Here is an 18,347-nt window from a genome sequence, read left to right on the forward strand (position 1 = left end):
GTTCACCAGATGACCCAAAATCCTGCCACTATAGCATTAACATGTGGTGCTTAATTTTTCTAATGCTCAGATTCTCCCAGCTACAGCAAACATCACTATGAAACTTTGTTTACAGACATATTCAGCATTGCACTGACTTTGGTAGAGTGTTGATTTACAGCTAGAGAAACAGAAGTGGAGATAATATTGAGAGGAGTAATTTGTTTCCGACAGTTAAAAACATACCATCTTTACTTATGATTCAGTTGGGCTGAGCAAGCAGTCTTTAAAGGGTATTCACATCCTTTAACATATCCAAAGCAAGTCTCTAGCACAATTTTTGACCAGACAGTAAGTTAAGATAATGTGGTACCAGGTGCTGCACAGTTGGCGCTGACCCATGACAGGGCCTTTTTGGTGGTGGCTGCGTGTGCTCCCTAGCGATATGCATATGTCTCCACATTATCAATTTCAGGACAAATACTCAGGCATGAAAGGATTTTAAAACGGTTAACTGTTTTAGTAAGTTTTTTTAAAAAACAAAAATGTGGATGTGTTTGCTCCTCTGGGCTCCTTTGGAAGGGCAGGATATAAGTTCAATAACAATATCTATATGGGAACATTGAACTTCATGTTCTTACTTGTTGACCAATCAGACTTAATATCTCTGTCTATCTCTGTTTCTCTGCATTTCCTATCAGATAGGGCTGCTAGGCTAAAATTAGCAATCTAGAGAAGATCGTGTAAGAGGCACTTAGTCATATTCTGCTGCTTAAGACAGATGATTAAAAACTGTGTCTTAGTGGTGCAATAGCTCCCAGGGATTTAGACATCAGTATAATAGAAAATGTAAAAACTGTAGAATCTGTTATGTTTTGGTCTTAAATAGGAACAGATGTCCCAGAGATGGATTCTCAACAGGAACATAATCAATTATCTGTTTCTTCTGTTTCTTTTAAAGTAAAAAATAAAACAGTATCCATCTACAACAATTCTATGCAAATCCCTAGAACTGCAGGCTCGAAGCAGAGAGCCACCATTTTTAAATGGGTGACAAAGTAGCACAAAGCAGTTCTTGGAAAATCATTAACACATCCATTTGGAAAGTTACTCACATTTCAACAAGCAATATAAATTAAAGCATTATTCCCAGTGGAAAATCCAGTAAGCAGCAATTGTCTTTTTAACTAGCTTAGGAAGTAGAACACAATAAACAGCAGCAACAGAAAACATGGAACTGATGGCAGTATTGTGGTATAGCTCTCTGCTGTATCCCGTAGTTTGCAAAACACCACTTTATAGGACAATTACAGTTTCAAGCTGGGGGGTGGGGCGCATAGGTTCCCATTGTTTTGGAGAGAGGCAAACTAGTAAGTGCTGAGTTCCAAATTGGTTTCCCATCACCAAGGTAAAATAAATTTAAAACTATTTGGAATGTGCAATGGCCTTAATCATTCCAGAAAATCAGTATTTTCTGCTATCATCATCATCATCATCATCATCACAAACTCCCATTTAAAAAGTCAAATATAGGGATATTATTGCATATTGTCTTTTTTGTACCTTTCAAAAAGCATTTATTATGCATGACTCTTTAGGTGAAGGCAAGCAATGGCCATAGCACTGGGGCTTTCAGATCCTGGCATGTAAAAACTTTGCATAAGAAGTGGTGAATTAAGAAGAATAGATGCTCCATATTTTTGAATTCACAATTCTTCTGTAATGAAGAATGGCTCTTGGATATGACAAGAGTTAATTATTTGTATGTAGGGGTCAATTATGCATGTGAGTGCATGGCTGAATGGGGAAACATCTGCAGCCATTTTCATGAACTGGAAAACATGCAGAAAGGGAGAACAGAAGCAGCTCCCATTCCATCAAATTTCTTAACATACACTTAATATATCTGCATTCATTTTATATATAAATTGATTTTTTTAATGAAAGAGCAATAGTTTATTTGCTTAATATAGCTATTCAACCCCTAATTAATGCATGGTGTGGATTCAAAGGTCTAGAAACGTGTAGCTGTGCATTATTTTTACTCACCACTGATGCCTTCCTTCTTCCAAGTCCTCTGGCATAAGCAGAGAGCTTGAGCAAGGAAGGCTCGGGTCTCTCATATTATGGCAGGACGCAGAAGCCAGGGGCAGGAAGACTTACACCCCTGATCTTCTCCAATGCCCAGCACAAAGAGAGAGAATAGACACTCTCCTTCTCTGAAGTTCTTTTTTTTCTTCAAGTTTGTGCTGTGTTTTTAAGATGACAGGAATGATGCAAGTCACTCCTGTTGATTCTGCAAAATCCCAGCCAAAATTTGTTGTGTTGTCGCTGTATTCTGCCCTGTTGGCACTGACGCTTAAAAGGACTTTCTCATTGGTGCTTTCCCATTTGTGGAATGTCCTCCCTAGTGAGCTGCACCCCTCACTGTTAACATTCAGGGCGAATTTAAAAACATTCTTTTTCACCCAGGCATTTGGTGGCTGAAAGACACACCATTCTTGGTAAGTTTGAGATTATAAATTGTGAGAATGTACAATATGTTGCTAAAGTTAAAAAAATATATGTTTTTATCACACTGTTTGCTGTGTTGTAGGTCCCCTCTCCCCCCAGATTCCTTTGGGAGGAAGAGTGAGCCAGCAGTACAACAATAGTCACCCCTCCCAATGCACATGCCAAAATACTTGACAGGGGGGTGGGGTCATGCCTGACAATGTGGAAAATGAACACAGACACACAACCTAAAGACAGCATTCCCTTTAATAGGTAGAGGGTAGGGGAACTTTGTTTCTGGGCATCCTTGGGACACAACCGAAGGTGTGGAGAGGCCTGTGAAAACAGCTATCAACAGCTTAAAAACACACGGCAACTAACCGTACACGCATTCAGAGCTGTCAAGTAGAACAATATCACATATTCTCTCCCTCCCATATGCAAGAGACAGATGGCATTGCTGAAAAGTGCATCGTATTTATTCTTAGAAGACACCTCAGTGGGTTTTTTGAGAAATAATAATAATAATAATAAAACGTTCAATCTTCCAAGGTGATGAGGAAACAAACAGGCACCAGAGGAAAGCATTTTGTGAATGTAACTATTCAAATTCAAACTGCAAGATTTAATTGGATAGGCACACATTTGATTAGAGGAAATACAACCTGGCATCAACGCAGCTGTGGGGAAGACTTTTTCTTGCTTTGTTGTACTTTCATGCAGTAGTTCTTCTATGGTTATCGGAAGGTCCAGGGCATCTCGTATGATCGTTAATCCCTCCAGTGTCTTTTTACCCATTGCTAAGGATTTTACATCCCAGGTATAGGTTTTTCCAAAGCGGTTGCAGATTTCTTGGAACACAATAGTATAAAGGCGTTCTGTATCTGAGGAAAGAAAAAAACAACAATATTAGTGGCGTGATGTCAGAATGGGGCGTAATTACATAGTGCGCTTATGTGGCATTCTTGGAGGGAAAAGACAGCACTCCTATTGGTGAACATGTTGGCAAGAATAAAAGACAATACAATAGGGTCTTGAACTCTTGACCATAAGAAATTCATCTTGAACACCATGTAAGCCTTTTCTGACAGGCAAAACTAATAACTTCTAACTGAAGGTCACAGCCAGGCCACCCAAATCAGGGTGCCACATAACCTTTAACATTAAATACACGGCAACAAGATTATAAATTCACATTCACACTGCTATAGAAGGCAAACCTTCATATTTTCAAAACACACTATTGTGGGCTGCAATGCACAATTATGTGTTTGGAACATATTTGGGCAAGAAAAGGAATGCCTTAATTGGGAGGCAATCTTTATCCTGGAACTGAAGATAACAAATGAAGAAGGAAATCCGGTACTCAGGGGATGTTATTCCATATTCTATTTAAACTATAAAGTAATTTATTTTGCAAGCCTTTGAACAGGACTTTAAAAGTTCTTCAAAAGATGCCACAGTCTGCATTATATTGCCAGTGGCACGGTTACATTTACATCTGACTGGATTTCCATTACAACCCTATAACCTATAATCAAGGGGGTTTAAGAGCAAGTAAGTTCTCTTCAGGCCACACTCATGCATATAAAGTTTCACCCAAGGAACCAACCTTGTCCTGAATTCATTCGAAAAAGGCAAGCAAACATAGCCATTCTGGTACAGTTTTATTGCGGCTCTTAAAAGCAAAGTTGTTGAGTACTTTCTCCCCAGTAAGGTTAAGGGGTCTATTTTTTTTTAATTTTGAGGCCTACTATGCAAAAATACAAGGGTAGGTTAACACCGCTGGTTCACGTGACGAAGATTCATTGCTATCCATTAGTCAATCATTATGGCACATTTGGCCATAGCATTCTTGACTTCTTTTTAGCATTGCCTGAATGTACCAGTAAGGGTTCAATTATACCACTGCAACTGGCAGTGGTCAGTTTCCAGTTCTTGAAATATGAAATGACATAACTGGATGCCAAAGGATCTCATTACCTTCAGCATCACTTTGTTGTTTGTTTGTTTTTATAACTATTTATTAAATTTTCCAATTAAACACATTTAAAACAATATACAAAACAAACAAACAAACAAACATTCAAAATACATACATCACTCTTTTAACAATTCTCATTACTCATTACAAAATACTCCGCCGAGTTTGACTTCCCTCCCTCCCCTCAATAGGTTTTCTAATCCGCTCTTATCTCGCAGTTCCTTTATATCTAGTCTTTAAAGTCAATTCGTAGGATTTATTTCAAGCCTGCAAGTGTCTTTAAACCTCTACAATTCTTTTCCATATAATCCACAAATTTACTCCAATCCCTTAGAAACCTTGTCTCCCTCTGGTTTCGAATCCTGCTAGTCAGTCTCGCTAATTCTGCATATTCAATCATCTTTGTCTGCCAGTCTCCGATTGTCGGTAAGTCCTGGGTCTTCCATTTTTGGGCCAATAATGTCCTTGCCGCGGTTGTCGCATACAAAAATAAGGTATTATCCTCCTTGGTTATCTCTTGACCTATCATTCCTAACAAAAAGGCTTCCGGTCTCTTGGGAAAGGTATACTTAAAAATCTTTTTCAGTTCGTTATATATCATTTCCCAATATCCTTTAACCTTTTCACATTTCCACCACATATGATAAAAGTCCCCTTCCTTTTCATTGCATTTCCAGCACATTCTATTACTCATTCTATACATTTTTGCTAATTTCACCGGGGTTAAATGCCATCTATACATCATCTTCCAAACATTCTCTTTCAAAGCAGTACATGCTGTGAATTTTATTGTTTGGTTCCATAGTTTCAACCACGCATCGTATTCAATATTATGCCCAAAATCCTTAGCCCATTTTATCATTACCTCTTTCGTCAATTCATCTTTAGTATACCATTCTAACAGCAAATTGTACATTTTGGACAACAGTTTTATTCTGCCCCCTAGCAACTCTATTTGGAATTTGGACCTTCTCTCCTCAAAACCAGTTTTTTTGTCTTTTACAAATATATCATTGATTTGATGATATTGCAGCCAGCTCGTCAGGTATACTTTAACCTCTTCATACGGTTTTACTTTCCAGCCTTGTTCTGATTGTCTTAAAAATTCTTCATATGTTGGTCTCTCCCCTTCCATATTCACTTTCTTCACTATGATTACATCCATTGGTGAAATCCACCATGGAGTCTTAGTCTCTAACAAGGCTTTGTTTCTTTCCCATACTTCAAATAACGACCTTCTTATCACATGATTTGTAAATCCTTTATGGGTTTTTTTCTTATCGTACCATAGATATGAATGCCAGCCCGCTCTGTTGTTGAATCCTTCTAAATCCAACAAGTCCGTATTCTCCAATGTTATCCAATCTTTTATCCAACAGAGACATGATGCTTCAAAGTATAATTTCAAGTCTGGCATGGAGAATCCACCTCTTTCTGTCTTATCTACCAATATTTTATATTTTATTCTTGGTTTCTTCCCCTGCCAGACAAATCTTTGTAAATCTTTTTGCCACTCTTTGAATTGTCTCGTCCCCTTTATAATAGGTATTGTTTGAAACAAGAATAACATTTTGGGTAATACGTTCATCTTTATTGCTGCTATTCTACCAAGGAACGACAACTTCTTCCTATTCCATATTTCTAAATCCTTCTTTATTTCTTTCCATACCAGTTCATAATTGTCATTAAACAGATTTATATTTTTTGTTGTCATCCATAATCCTTTTTTACAATACCTTCAGCATCACTTTGAATGCTGACAATGTAGACCATTTCTTATACTGTACTTCCTTGGAGAAAATAAAGATAGTTTCCCCAAAAAGCATATCCAACTAATCCATTAACAGTCATTCTATTTGGCTGAAGTAGAGCTGAAAACCAGCTTAGATGAAGTGCCATTTGGCTCTTCCTCTTCTCAACCTGTCTCCCTCAATGGCCATATAACTTTAACAAGTATTAGTTCCTGAATTTGCTTGTCTTCCTGTTCCCTTCCCATCTTCCCCTCACCTCTGCTGTATTATAATCTATTTATTAAAAATCTACAATAAGCAACAACAACAAACGGTGCATGATCACACCTGTTTACTTCATGCATGTTTCCAACTCCCAAGTGGTTCGCAACTCAACATTTCTAGATTTTGCATTCTTATCATGAACCTGACCTTAGCTGCAGTAATTTCATGCAGTAAGCATGTGAGGCCATTTCAGCAGGTCAGTTTGCTAGTGCCCAATGGAAGGGCGATCCATACACCTCACAGAAGCCATTACGTCAGACTGTGATAGAGGAGTGAAAAGAGAAGTGCAGGGTCACCATCAGCTCTGCTGAGAAGCTGTCATCTGGCAGCAGACATTACATCAGGCTGCAGCAGAGGGAGGAAGAGAAGGGATGCATCACAGCTGAAAGACCAGCAACTCTTGAATCCTCTCCCTGAACTTTTCCAACTTTTGCTATCAGAATCATGGATTCCTCAAAAGCTCACAAAGTCTCAGTCAGCACTATTCCAGTGACTAGGCTTGAAAAGATGCCATGACTGATAGCCTGATGATGCATGGGAGCGGTTTAGTTTAAAACCATTAAACTGGATGGAACCTCAAAACAATTAGCAACCTTTGAATGATGAGTCAAGATTTTCCAACAATATATTAAAAGACAGGTGCAAGCTACACATATTGCAGCACTTTTTTATATATATAAATCACTTCTGAAATAAATAATAATAATGTGATTGCCAACAACCAAGGATTGCAACTAATTTAACCAAGCAAGGATTTGAAATGAAGTTTTTCTGATTACCACTTAACATAATTCAATGAAAGTATCTATAACTCATCCTAATGGGGAGCAGGTATTCTGTTCTTTTAGGCTTTAGTTGCTGCAAACAAGCTTTTTTGCCATATCATTCAAGACAGCATAAGTACTTGCTATAAATGGGTGCTACTGTATGCACATTATGTTTACTGTTGGTTGGGTGTAAAAAAATGCTTGTACTGTAGTTTGCTTATTGATTTATTAAAAATGTAATTGACTACTGCAAGAGTTCAGTTGTTCAAATACAGTGGTATTTCTGGTTAAGAACTTAATTCGTTATGGAGGTCCGTTCTTAACCTGAAACTGTTCTTAACCTGAAGCACCACTTTAGCTAATGGGGCCTCCTGCTGCCGCCGCGCCGGAGCACAATTTCGGTTCTCATCCTGAAGCAAAGTTCTTAACCTGAGGTACTATTTCTGGGTTAGCGGAGTTTGTAACCTGAAGTGTTTGTAACCTGAAGCGTTTGTAACCCGAGGTACCACTGTAGTGTAGTATTGTCACCAACTGTTGTCCCAAGAAGGCTCAGGAAGAGAATTATTCTTATATAGTTAATCCTTAAAGCATAAAGCATAATCACACAAATTTAAAGCGTACTCACACTAATTCATTTAACAATTTTTACTGTATACAATGGTGTTTGGCTAAGGAAGTTTGTAAATTTAAGAATTTTTCAATCAGGCAGTTTTTTGAATAATCAGGTCTCTTAAAAGGCAGAATGGGGACTCTTCATACTTTTTCCTACTTGCATCTCCTGGAAGGGGGTATTGGTAAAGGATAGCCATGATTCTGGTATCATGAAGGTTCAATTTTTGACTTAAACCAGTAAGCCTATCTGACCACAGTTATCAACTGATGAGCTTACCAGTATATCTGAGGGTTGGGACAAAATCGCAAAAAATTATTTATTTTCAGTAGGATAAAAAAATTCCCACCCCACCCCTAACAATGACAATACTGGTTACAAAGTAACCAAAGAACAAAGTAACACATTGCAAACAAGCCATGTGCTTCAGTCCCTTAAATCCTTTATGCAGTGTGGTGAACTTTCCTCTCTCTGGTCCCAGAGAGAGATCCTAAGCTTGTACATCATTGCAGACCTTTTCTCTTACTAAAGGTAAAGGTAAAGGGACCCCTGACCATTAGGTCCAGTCATGACCGACTCTGGGGTTGCGCGCTCATCTCGCATTATTGGCCGAGGGAGCTTCCAGGTCATGTGGCCAGCATGACAAAGCCGCTTCTGGCAAACCAGAGCAGCACATGGAAACGCCGTTTACCTTCCCGCTGTAGCGGTTCCTATTTACCTACTTGCATTTTGGCGTGCTTTCGAACTGCTAGGTTGGCAGGAGGTGGGACCAAGCAACGGGAGCTCACCCCGTCACAGGGATTCGAACCGCCGACCTTCTGATCAGCAAGCCCTAGGCTCAGTGGTTTAACCCACAGCGCCACCTGGGTACCTTTTCTGTTACTAGTTGCCTCTGATTTCAAGTTCTGCTATGAGATCTGCAGCTCAGGTTTCTGGGGATGAGTCAACATGGATTCTTTGGCACTGCAGGGAGGTGAACTAGTTCAGCCTTGTGGTCCTTTCCCCACTCTATAATTCTATAATTCCAATACAGTCATACCTTGGTTTAAGTACGCCTCGGTTTGAGTATTTTCAGTTTAAGTACTCTGCGGACCCGTCTGGAATGGATTAATCCACTTTCCATTACTTTCAATGGGAAAGTTCGCTTCAGGTTAAGTATGCTTTAGGTTAAGCACAGACTTCTGGAACCAATTGTGTTTGTAAACCGAGGTACCACTGTATTAAGCTGTGATTATTAGTCATTTTAAAATATCTATAATGCCTAAGTGGTGCTTTTTATTTAGTTATCACTTTAAGGATATAGTAATTATTGTTTAATTGTACAATGATTGTCACTCATTAAAATCCTTTTAATGAAGGGCAGTGTAACAATGTTTTAAATAATAAAATGCGAAGCACATTCTACCCGTGTATAACGGGCTACTTCAAAATCATCTTACCCAATCCCCCCACCCTGCAAGCCAAAACAATCAGTTTCAGATTGATGTGAACCAATGATTCATCCTCCTTCATGCAGAAGTAAAAAGAGCCAAGTGAGAAAAAGGAAAGCAAGACCACAGTTTTTACAGATATATATTAACACTTAAATTCAGACGGTGGTGCTGTAAGACAAGGAGAAGAACTGCTAGAACTCTCAAAAGCTAGGTTTACAGTGCTGATTTGCCCTGGCCCAAAGCACACTGGGGAGCTATTGTAAAGCTGAATGTGCACAAGTTAAATGTGCATAGATTGCAGGCTTACTCTATACCAAAAGCCAGAAACCAACCAAATAGCCACTTGAACCACTGGATAACAATGCACAAAGGAGGATAGAGTGACTGGACAAAAACTCAATGTTTATCTTCATTTTGACAGAGGTTGGAAAAATACCCATATTATAACTGTTGTTGGAGAAGGCAATGGAGGGATACATCAAGCTAAGATGAAAAAGAACTTGCAACAAAACCATATCAACAAATTTCCAGACCCATATGACATTTGTTCTTTTTATTTGTCCAAGCCTTTTAGATGAGCTTTATTTGAAGTATTTTTACCTGGCTCTTAAATATTACCAAAGAGCAACAGGAAAGTTATTTGACATTGTTGAATTTTTTGATTCTAATGTTTTGTTTTTTTAAAAAAATGTGTTAGCCAATTGGGAAGGCTATTCCCCCCAAATTTAATATATATATTAAAAAGATGGTACTTGTACATTCTTAAAAGAGAGATGAAATTACTCGTGATTTTATAAAGGGAATATTTTAGCCAGCTAACTTACTACATGATTGGAAGTTAGCTTAAGTAAAACTTATTTTTTAAAAGTGCTTGACACATTTTAAATGGATCACAAACAGAAGAACAAATTATCCCGTATCACTAACATGTTGATATTCTTTTGAGTGTCAACATGTATGTATGGAAGGACAATGTGGTACACAATATATGCTTGGAGAGAGTCCTTCACCAAACACTCCTAAGAAGACTTTGCAGGCATGGGATAAGAGGAAAGAAAACAGGATAATGAACGAGAAGCAAAGGGCTTCCTTTTTTCTTGGTATGTGAGTGAGTAACTGACCATTGCAATTGTTTCACACAGCCTTACATACAGTGCTATTAAACACACTAGTGTTTAAGACTCTAAACAACTTAGGCCCCAATATTTGAAAGACCGCTTCCTTCTGTACTGACCCCACCAGGTATTAAGATCAGCAGAGAAGGCCTTCTTGGTAGCTCTGCTGTTCTTAGAGGTTCAGGGTGGGTGGTGGCTCAGAAGAGGGCATTGTCTATGAAAGCTCCTAAATTGTGGAATTCCTTCCTCACAGGTGTGTCTGGCACCTTTACTATACAGTTTTCAGCAAATGATGGAAGATCTTCATCCTGACCTTTGACTCCCTATCCATTCTGAAGGAGATCAGCCCTGAGTGCTAACTGGAAGGACAGATCGTGAAGCTGAGGCTCCAATACTTTGGCCACCTCATGAGAAGAGAAGACTCCCTGGAAAAGACCCTGATGTTGGGAAAGATTGAGGGCACTAGGAGAAGGGGACGACAGAGGACGAGATGGTTGGACAGTGTACTCGAAGCTACGAACATGAGTTTGACCAAACTGCGGGAGGCAGTGCAAGACAGGAGTGCCTGGCATGCTATGGTCCATGGGGTCACGAAGAGTCGGACACGACTAAACAACAACAACTACTACTACTACTACCAGTAATCCCTGTTGGATCAAAGGTCCCATCAACTAAATTCAAATTATGCACTAGATTCTTGTCAATTAGAATTCCTTTGCAGATACCAAATGAATGTTCTAGAAATATTTTGCATGTACCCGCCATTTCATGCAGGCCCCACTTTAGTATCTGCATGCAAACATAATCTGAGGGGAACAGTCAGTACAAAAAATTACTCAATGAAATAAGAGGAAAAATACTGCAGCAGGCACCTTTTTTGCTTCAAAAACAGGCATGCAGAGCTTTTACTGGCCTAACCTCAACAAGATGAGAGTCTCATAGGCAATCTATTTCCATTAATTAGGCCTGTAGGCAGCGGTTCTCAGAGAGAGATGGGAAACTGAAGCACAAAATAATTATAACAAATTCCATTAACAAAATTGTTCAGTGTGAGGGCTTTTTCCAACTGCAGCTCTAGATGATATTAGTAGGCTCTAAGGAATAAATGCCTACAATACAAAGAAAGAATACCTGAACATTATGGGAAAACCTTCTACTTTGTTCTCCCTACTGCTATATAAAGGATAATTTTAATCACCATTTTTGTTCAAAGCTTCTAAAGATTTCTTTCTTTCTTTTACAATACAGACAGTTTCATATGGTTATCCTTGATGTTGTATAAGCAAGTCCTTTATAAACTGCTATTGTATTAAGATGTTTATCACTTGGTAATAAGTAGCAAAACAACATTTTTAAGAGTACGAGGAGGCATTTAAGACAAGCTAGTTAATTCAGAAAGGTGTATTATTCTGCCACCACTGCATTTTTAGTATAGAAAAGGAGTGGGGGAAGGATCCAATTCGTAGATCTGATTTAACTGGTACTTATTACAATGGGAGTCCGATTAAGGGCTCAATGGATGATAGCTGGATTGCCATAATAGACAAAATCATTACACTGTACCATTCAATAACTTTCAAAGAAAAATTTACTGGGCACCGTAACTGATCAATAAGCTTCATTTTAGCCAGCCAGCTGAATAACCCTTATGGCTTTGCTTTACTATAACAACTCTCTATCAGATATACTCCCAACAAATAGCTTCTGAAGTTATCTGCATTTACTAGACTCGTCTGCTTGTCTGCTACTGTCAAGAACTAATTCTACTCTGGGGGACATTTCAAAACACCAGAATTTCTCAGTGTGTGTCAAATAAAATTTCAAAACAACTTAAGACATAGCTCTATAATTTCCTACTTCAGCAATCCTCCACTGTGATTGTCCTTTGAAATTACTGCACCTTTATACATTACAGTCAGGAAGTCCTTAAGATATAAAAGGAAGGTGCCAGATGAACATCCCTGGGGAGAGCATCCCACAAGTCTACATTCCCATTCTCGTGTTACCACCCACTGGACCCTCACATGGAGGAGACAAGAAGGGGCTCAGAGTCCTGGTTGGTTTATATGGGGAGAGGTGGTCATGGGCCACTTATTGCCAGTGCTTGCAAACCCCCTTTGGGCCAAGCAAGTTTTTTTTCTGCCCTGCAACTGGTGACATAAGTTGCCAGGAACAGGACAGATGGATGTGGCTTGGCCAAAATAGCCTTGCAGGCCAAATGGGGAGGACTGGGAGGGCCAATTCGGCATCAGGCTGGAGATTCCACACCCCTGCTCCAGAGGATACTTTTCACCAGCAAAGGTCAGATCCTCATTTTTTTTTATAGGATTGGTTATGTATAGAGTAAACTTTTGGGGCCAAATTCAACTATTTAGGTGTGCTTGCAGGAGCCAGTAAAATGAAGCCCTCCCCCACCCCCAACTCTCATAGCAATTGGAGAACATGAAATGTTTGTGTTGGTGGGACAATTCTAAGTGTGTGGCACTATTTCATTCCCTTTGAAATCAATGTGGCTTATGACATATTCTTCTTCTTTGGCGATCATTCGTAGCCAAGTAAGACTGTCTTCCATGAATATGGTCTTAACTGTGTGTTACTCACAACTAACTAAAGTCCCACTGATTTCAGCGGGTCTTTCCTAAGCATGGCTAAGCCTAGACCCAACTCGTTCTGTTTCAAGAATTTATTCAAAATTCCTGCTTGCATGAGATGAAATGTAATTGCCCACAGATAATTGCCTATTGACAACATGAACTTCTGCATTCCCTTCCCACCACACAATGCAGACTGTCAGCCCAACAGTTCCAAACCGATCAAGCCAAGACAGGTATTTGAGAAGGCTGTGGAAACAGAAGCATTATTGTTGCTTGCTGTAATGAGCCAGTGGAGAGAGCACCTTTGCCCTTTAAAGCCAGGAGAGAATGTGTGCTTGGTTCTTGCAGTACTACTATGCCCCTTTCAATTTACCACATCATAAAATTAGAGCTACCCAGACAAAAAGACTGCAACAGTGACAAAAAGATGTGAACCTTTTTATCCATTCAACACAGTGGTTGAAGTCTTAAAACTGTCTCAAGGTTTACATTACAATTAGTTTTTGCTACCAAATACGTGCTTCGTAAAGCAGAAGCTTCCAACTTCTGAAAAGTTAAGAGACAGAAGCCCTGAACTTAACTTTTCTTTCAAGGCAGTGAGATTGAGTCATATGGCCTTGTATCCCCAACCTGCACAGTTTAGGGTTGAAGGTTAGAAAAGGCTATACACGTGTCACTGTTCCTAATTGTGCACTTAGTAGTATACAAAGCCTTCTCTCACTTTCAGCCTAACCTATGGAGGTTGGAAGGTCCATTTAAAAAAACAAAACACAAATCTGTTAAGCGCATTTCTAACCCACTCTTCACCCTAGGGTGATGTAAGGGGAAGAGAATATAGGGATTCTCTTCCCCTCATCAGAAGCAGCCCCTCCCCAAGCAGCGATAACAGCGAGGATGCTCAGGAGTCCAGTCAGGAAGTGGAGAGAGAGGGCCGGGGCTCTCTCAGCACGGTAGAGCCCCTGCGACACAGAAGGGAGGAAGAGAGAGGGGGGGAAGGGGGGGAGAAGGAAAACATGGAGCGTAGACCCTTTCCTCTGGTTCCGGAATTACGCAAGAGGAGGAGGGGAAAGAGATTTGCCGTCCCAAGAGTCTTATGCTGGAGGCGGTCCAGAAGTGGTCCAGTGCCGGATTCTGCGTCGGACTAAGCAGACATGTTGTACACACCCAGCTCACTGTAAATAGACTGCACTAAATAAAAACTGCTGAAAGACAAGCATGTGGAGCGTCGTTACTCTAGAGTAGCCGCAACAATCCCGTGACAGCCATTATTATTATTATTAATAATAATAATAATAATAATAATACCCCACTCATCTGCTGGGTTTCCCCAGCCACTCTGGACGGCTTCCAATAGAATAATAAAATACAATAATCTATTAAACATTAAAAGCTTCCCTAAACAAGGTACCAGAGTAAAGTATAATAATTCAGCAAAACAATAGAACAATTAAAAATTCAATCAAACAACCAACAAATTAACATATACCATAAAACATTAATGCATTGAACATGATGATGAAAAGTTTAGATAAGAACTAACATTCCTCTTTAACCAGGTCTTTGGCTAATTAACATCTGATGCCCTTTTTAATGTGTTGTGGAATGAGAAATAATTGGGCTGTCTTTGTCCTTATTCTTATTACTGTATGCATTTTTTGGTTTTTATATTGTAATTTTATGTTGTGAACCACCCTGAGATCTAGAGGTATAGGGCAGTATACAAATTTATTGAATAAGAAGAGGAAGAGGCAATTCACACATTTATGACAACAGGAGTGACTGCCTGGCTCTATGATACATAAAATGTGGACTAGATGATGTTAATGTTAATTTGGTTGACTGACCAAACCCAAAGAGTACTCACTAACGGTTCCTCATTATCCTGAAAAAAAGTGACAAGTGGGGTGCCACAGAGTTCTGTCCTGGGTCCAATGCTGTTCAACATCTTTATAAATGACTTGCATGAAGGAATTGAGGGAATGCTCATTAAATTTGCAGATGCCACCAAACTGGGAGGGGTAGCTAATGCTACAGAAGACAGAATCAAAATCCAAAATGACCTTAACAGAACTGGGCACAAGCTAACAAAATAAATTTCAATAAGGACAAATGTATGGTTCTGCACTTAGGCAGGAAAAAAGAGATGCACAAATATATGAATGGGGGGGGGAGAACACACTAGCAGTACCTGTGAAAAGGAACTAGGGGTCTTGGTGGACCACAAGCTTAGCATGAGTCAACAGTGTGATGCAGCAGCAAAAAAAAGGCTAATGCTATTATAGACTGCATCAACAGAAGCTTAGTGTCCGTATCAAGGAAAGTAATAGTACCACACTATTCTGCCTTAGTCAGACCACACTTGGAATAACTGTGTCCAATTCTGGGCACCACAATTTAAGAAGGATGTTGACAAGTTGTAACCTGTGTAGAGGAGGGCAACCAAGATGATCAAGGGTCTTGAAACATAGCCTTTTGAGAAGCGCTTGAAGGAGCTAGGTATGTTTAGTCTGGAAAAGAGGAGAGTGAGAGGAGATAGGATAGCCATCTTCAAATATCGTAAGGGCTGTCACATGGAGGAGGGAGCATGCTTGTTTTCTCCTGCTCTGGAGGGTAAGACTCAAACCAATGCCTTCAAGTTGCAAGAAAGGAGATTCCGACTAAACATTTGTAAAAAACTTTCTGACAGTAAGAGCTGTTCAGCAGTGGAACAGACTCTCATGAGAGATAGTGGACTCCACTTCCTTGGAAGTTTTTAAACAGAGGTTGGATGGTCACCTGTCATGTATGCTTTAGCTGAGTGAGATTCCAGCATTGCAGGGGTTGAACTAGATGGCGCTTGGTGTCCCTTCCAACTCCAAGATTCCATGATTCTATGTATTGTTTCAGAACCATGAAGCCAGGAAAAGAAAGAGTTTCTCAGGGTAGAACCAGACAACTATAACTTCTCCATACAAAGCAAATTTCTCAGGTATTATTTACTTCCTGAGATATATACATAATGGCATGGTGGAGAACTATGGAAACATGCAATGCACTGCATTTTCTGTACAGTAAAGGGGGCAGATAATTACGATTATGGATGGAAAAGGTGTGTGAGATAGAACTGAAAAGCCCATTCTGGATTATATTAAATGAAAACGCCTCACCTGAAAATAATTACCTATGCTGTTTAATTGCATCATTTGTAAACACCAAGAGAAAATGAAGGGCTTATTCAGTTACAAAGAACTTTGTTAAGTACAGGGTCGATGTTTGTAGTTAGGACAAGTTAAACTTCACTGTCAGTTTTAATGCCTTTGATTGTCACCGTGAAGGTAAGCTTAAAATCACCAGAAAGAAAAAAAGCAATGTGTGAAAAGTCCCTCAGAGATGTATTTAGATTAAATAAAAATGTAAAAACTGCAGCAAAAAGAGAACCCATGAGTGCATAACTGAGGAGGGTCAGATTATTTATTGATCGGGGCTTAGGTTCATTCCCTTTCATTTGCTCTAATACTACATTACAGCATTTTCTACTGTTTGATTCTTTTCACCTGCTGACTACAGTCTCTTTGCAAATCTATACCCTTCAACGGATTTCTTTAAAAAAACAAACCAACAGGTAAGGCAATCTGTCAAATCTTCATGAAGTATAGAAATATGCCTCTTAGTCCAAAATCAAATCAGAGGAAAGCGAAACTATGATTTACAAACCCCTTAAATTGATGCAGTCGCGACCCTTTCAATGGCTGACACTTTATTTCAGTGGAAGCCGGGACCGCTTCGGACACTACTTGTCCCTACATGTATCGCTATTGCCGCAGGGCCAACTGCTATCAGGGATTTCAAGTTGTGCTGCTGCTACTCATTAGCAACAAAGGTTTGCCTCTTCAGAACATTAAACACTGTATCCATTCCAGCAAGTCACTTGCCCAGGGTTATCAGCAAGGCAAGCAGCATGCCAGGACTATCATTCTCTGATAAATAGGTCAGCATGGACGGATGAGCTGCTAATGATTTTGATCATTTTGTTTTGTTTTTGTCAGTCGTTGCTTAAAAAGTAACTCTGAATTTTCTGCTACAAGTACAGAAAGTCAACTAACTTCATTTCCCATGCCGATGGAAAATACCAGAACTAACTTCTGATTAAAGATGGGAAGGATTGGGGGGGAAACCTGGGAAAATGGGGGGGATAATTCCAGGTTTTTCCCAGGCCTTCCCATCTCTACTTCTGATACAGAGCTACCTGGCTGCTCTTCAGAAAAATAAAGGCTACATAGCATAATATGACTTTTTTTCAAGTAAGGGAATCCCTTACAATTAGAGAAATAGGAAGTGTTTTGAGATAGCAAAGAGGCCTTGAAAACAAAAACAAAAAATATGGCAGGTCACACTAGCCTGCAGACCAGAGGGTTCTCACTCCTAAATAAGGAAAAGGGATAGTTATGTTATTCAGCCACCTGAACAGAACAAGGAGGAACACAATTTATGAAGACTGCTACTTTAAAGCTTAACAAGATTAATTGCATACTAAAGAGCAATTTGCACAGAAAGGTGAACTTAAACTGAATTGGTACTACAGTATTTGCTATGCTGCAGGAGAAAATTCACCTAGGAACCAAACTCCCACATAGAAACGCATACTAACTTGATACACAATGAGACTGTTATCCATTTCCTTTTCAAACAGCCTCTAGCACAAGTTCCGTAGAAGGAAGAGGCCTAATGAAATTCATTTGTTTGAGTCAAGTAGGATAACTGTATTGATAAAAGAAATAAAAGAAAATGGATAATTCAAATTAAATACACATGTAGGAGAGAGCTATTTCTGTAAACAAGACGGCTGTAATTTTTTTTTCCATTCTGGTTCTTTTTGTATTAGCTATAGCAACAAACGTGAGTTAATAGCATGAACGCGAGGCTGAGCTCTAAGCTTAACCATAGAGCACTTACACTTTTCACTGAAAGATACAATAGTTCAATAAGCAAAGCAGCTCTTAATGTCCAGAATTTCAACTCCACCCTAGGAGCACAGAAATGTTGGCTTGGTTGACCAGCTGATTGTTTAAAGCTAACTCCTCTATTCTGCAATGTCCATCAGAACATGCAGAGGACTTGGAAATAGGTATGGTCTTCTTTAACTTGAGAAGGTAAGGAACTCAGGGAGCTTCTGAGTCTCATTAAAGACACATCAATTAAGAATAAGTAGTTCTAAGCAGGAAACTAGAAGAACTTGGTCAGGTGCTCTATTACTCCAGCTACGATCCGTTTATCAACTTCATAAGAGATTAGCCAACTAAGTTATACTCACTCGACCTACTAAAATCAGTGGATAAGTGAGCCATGACTAACTTTGGTTTTAATAAGTATATTCACAG

At 39.4% G+C, this 18,347-nt stretch overlaps 1 protein-coding gene across 1 annotated transcript in view; it reads right to left on the reverse strand.

Annotated features, from left to right (window-relative positions):
• Positions 1-18,347, reverse strand: part of PUDP (pseudouridine 5'-phosphatase) — a 61,797-nt gene that overhangs the window by 35,058 nt on the left and 8,392 nt on the right. The window contains exon 2 of the mRNA XM_035116360.2: positions 3,138-3,356. Coding sequence (XP_034972251.2) covers positions 3,138-3,356 — 219 coding nt within the window. The remainder of the gene's footprint in view (positions 1-3,137; positions 3,357-18,347) is intronic.

The sequence above is a fragment of the Zootoca vivipara genome, chromosome 4 (assembly GCF_963506605.1).
Source record: "Zootoca vivipara chromosome 4, rZooViv1.1, whole genome shotgun sequence".
NCBI lineage: Eukaryota > Metazoa > Chordata > Lepidosauria > Squamata > Lacertidae > Zootoca > Zootoca vivipara.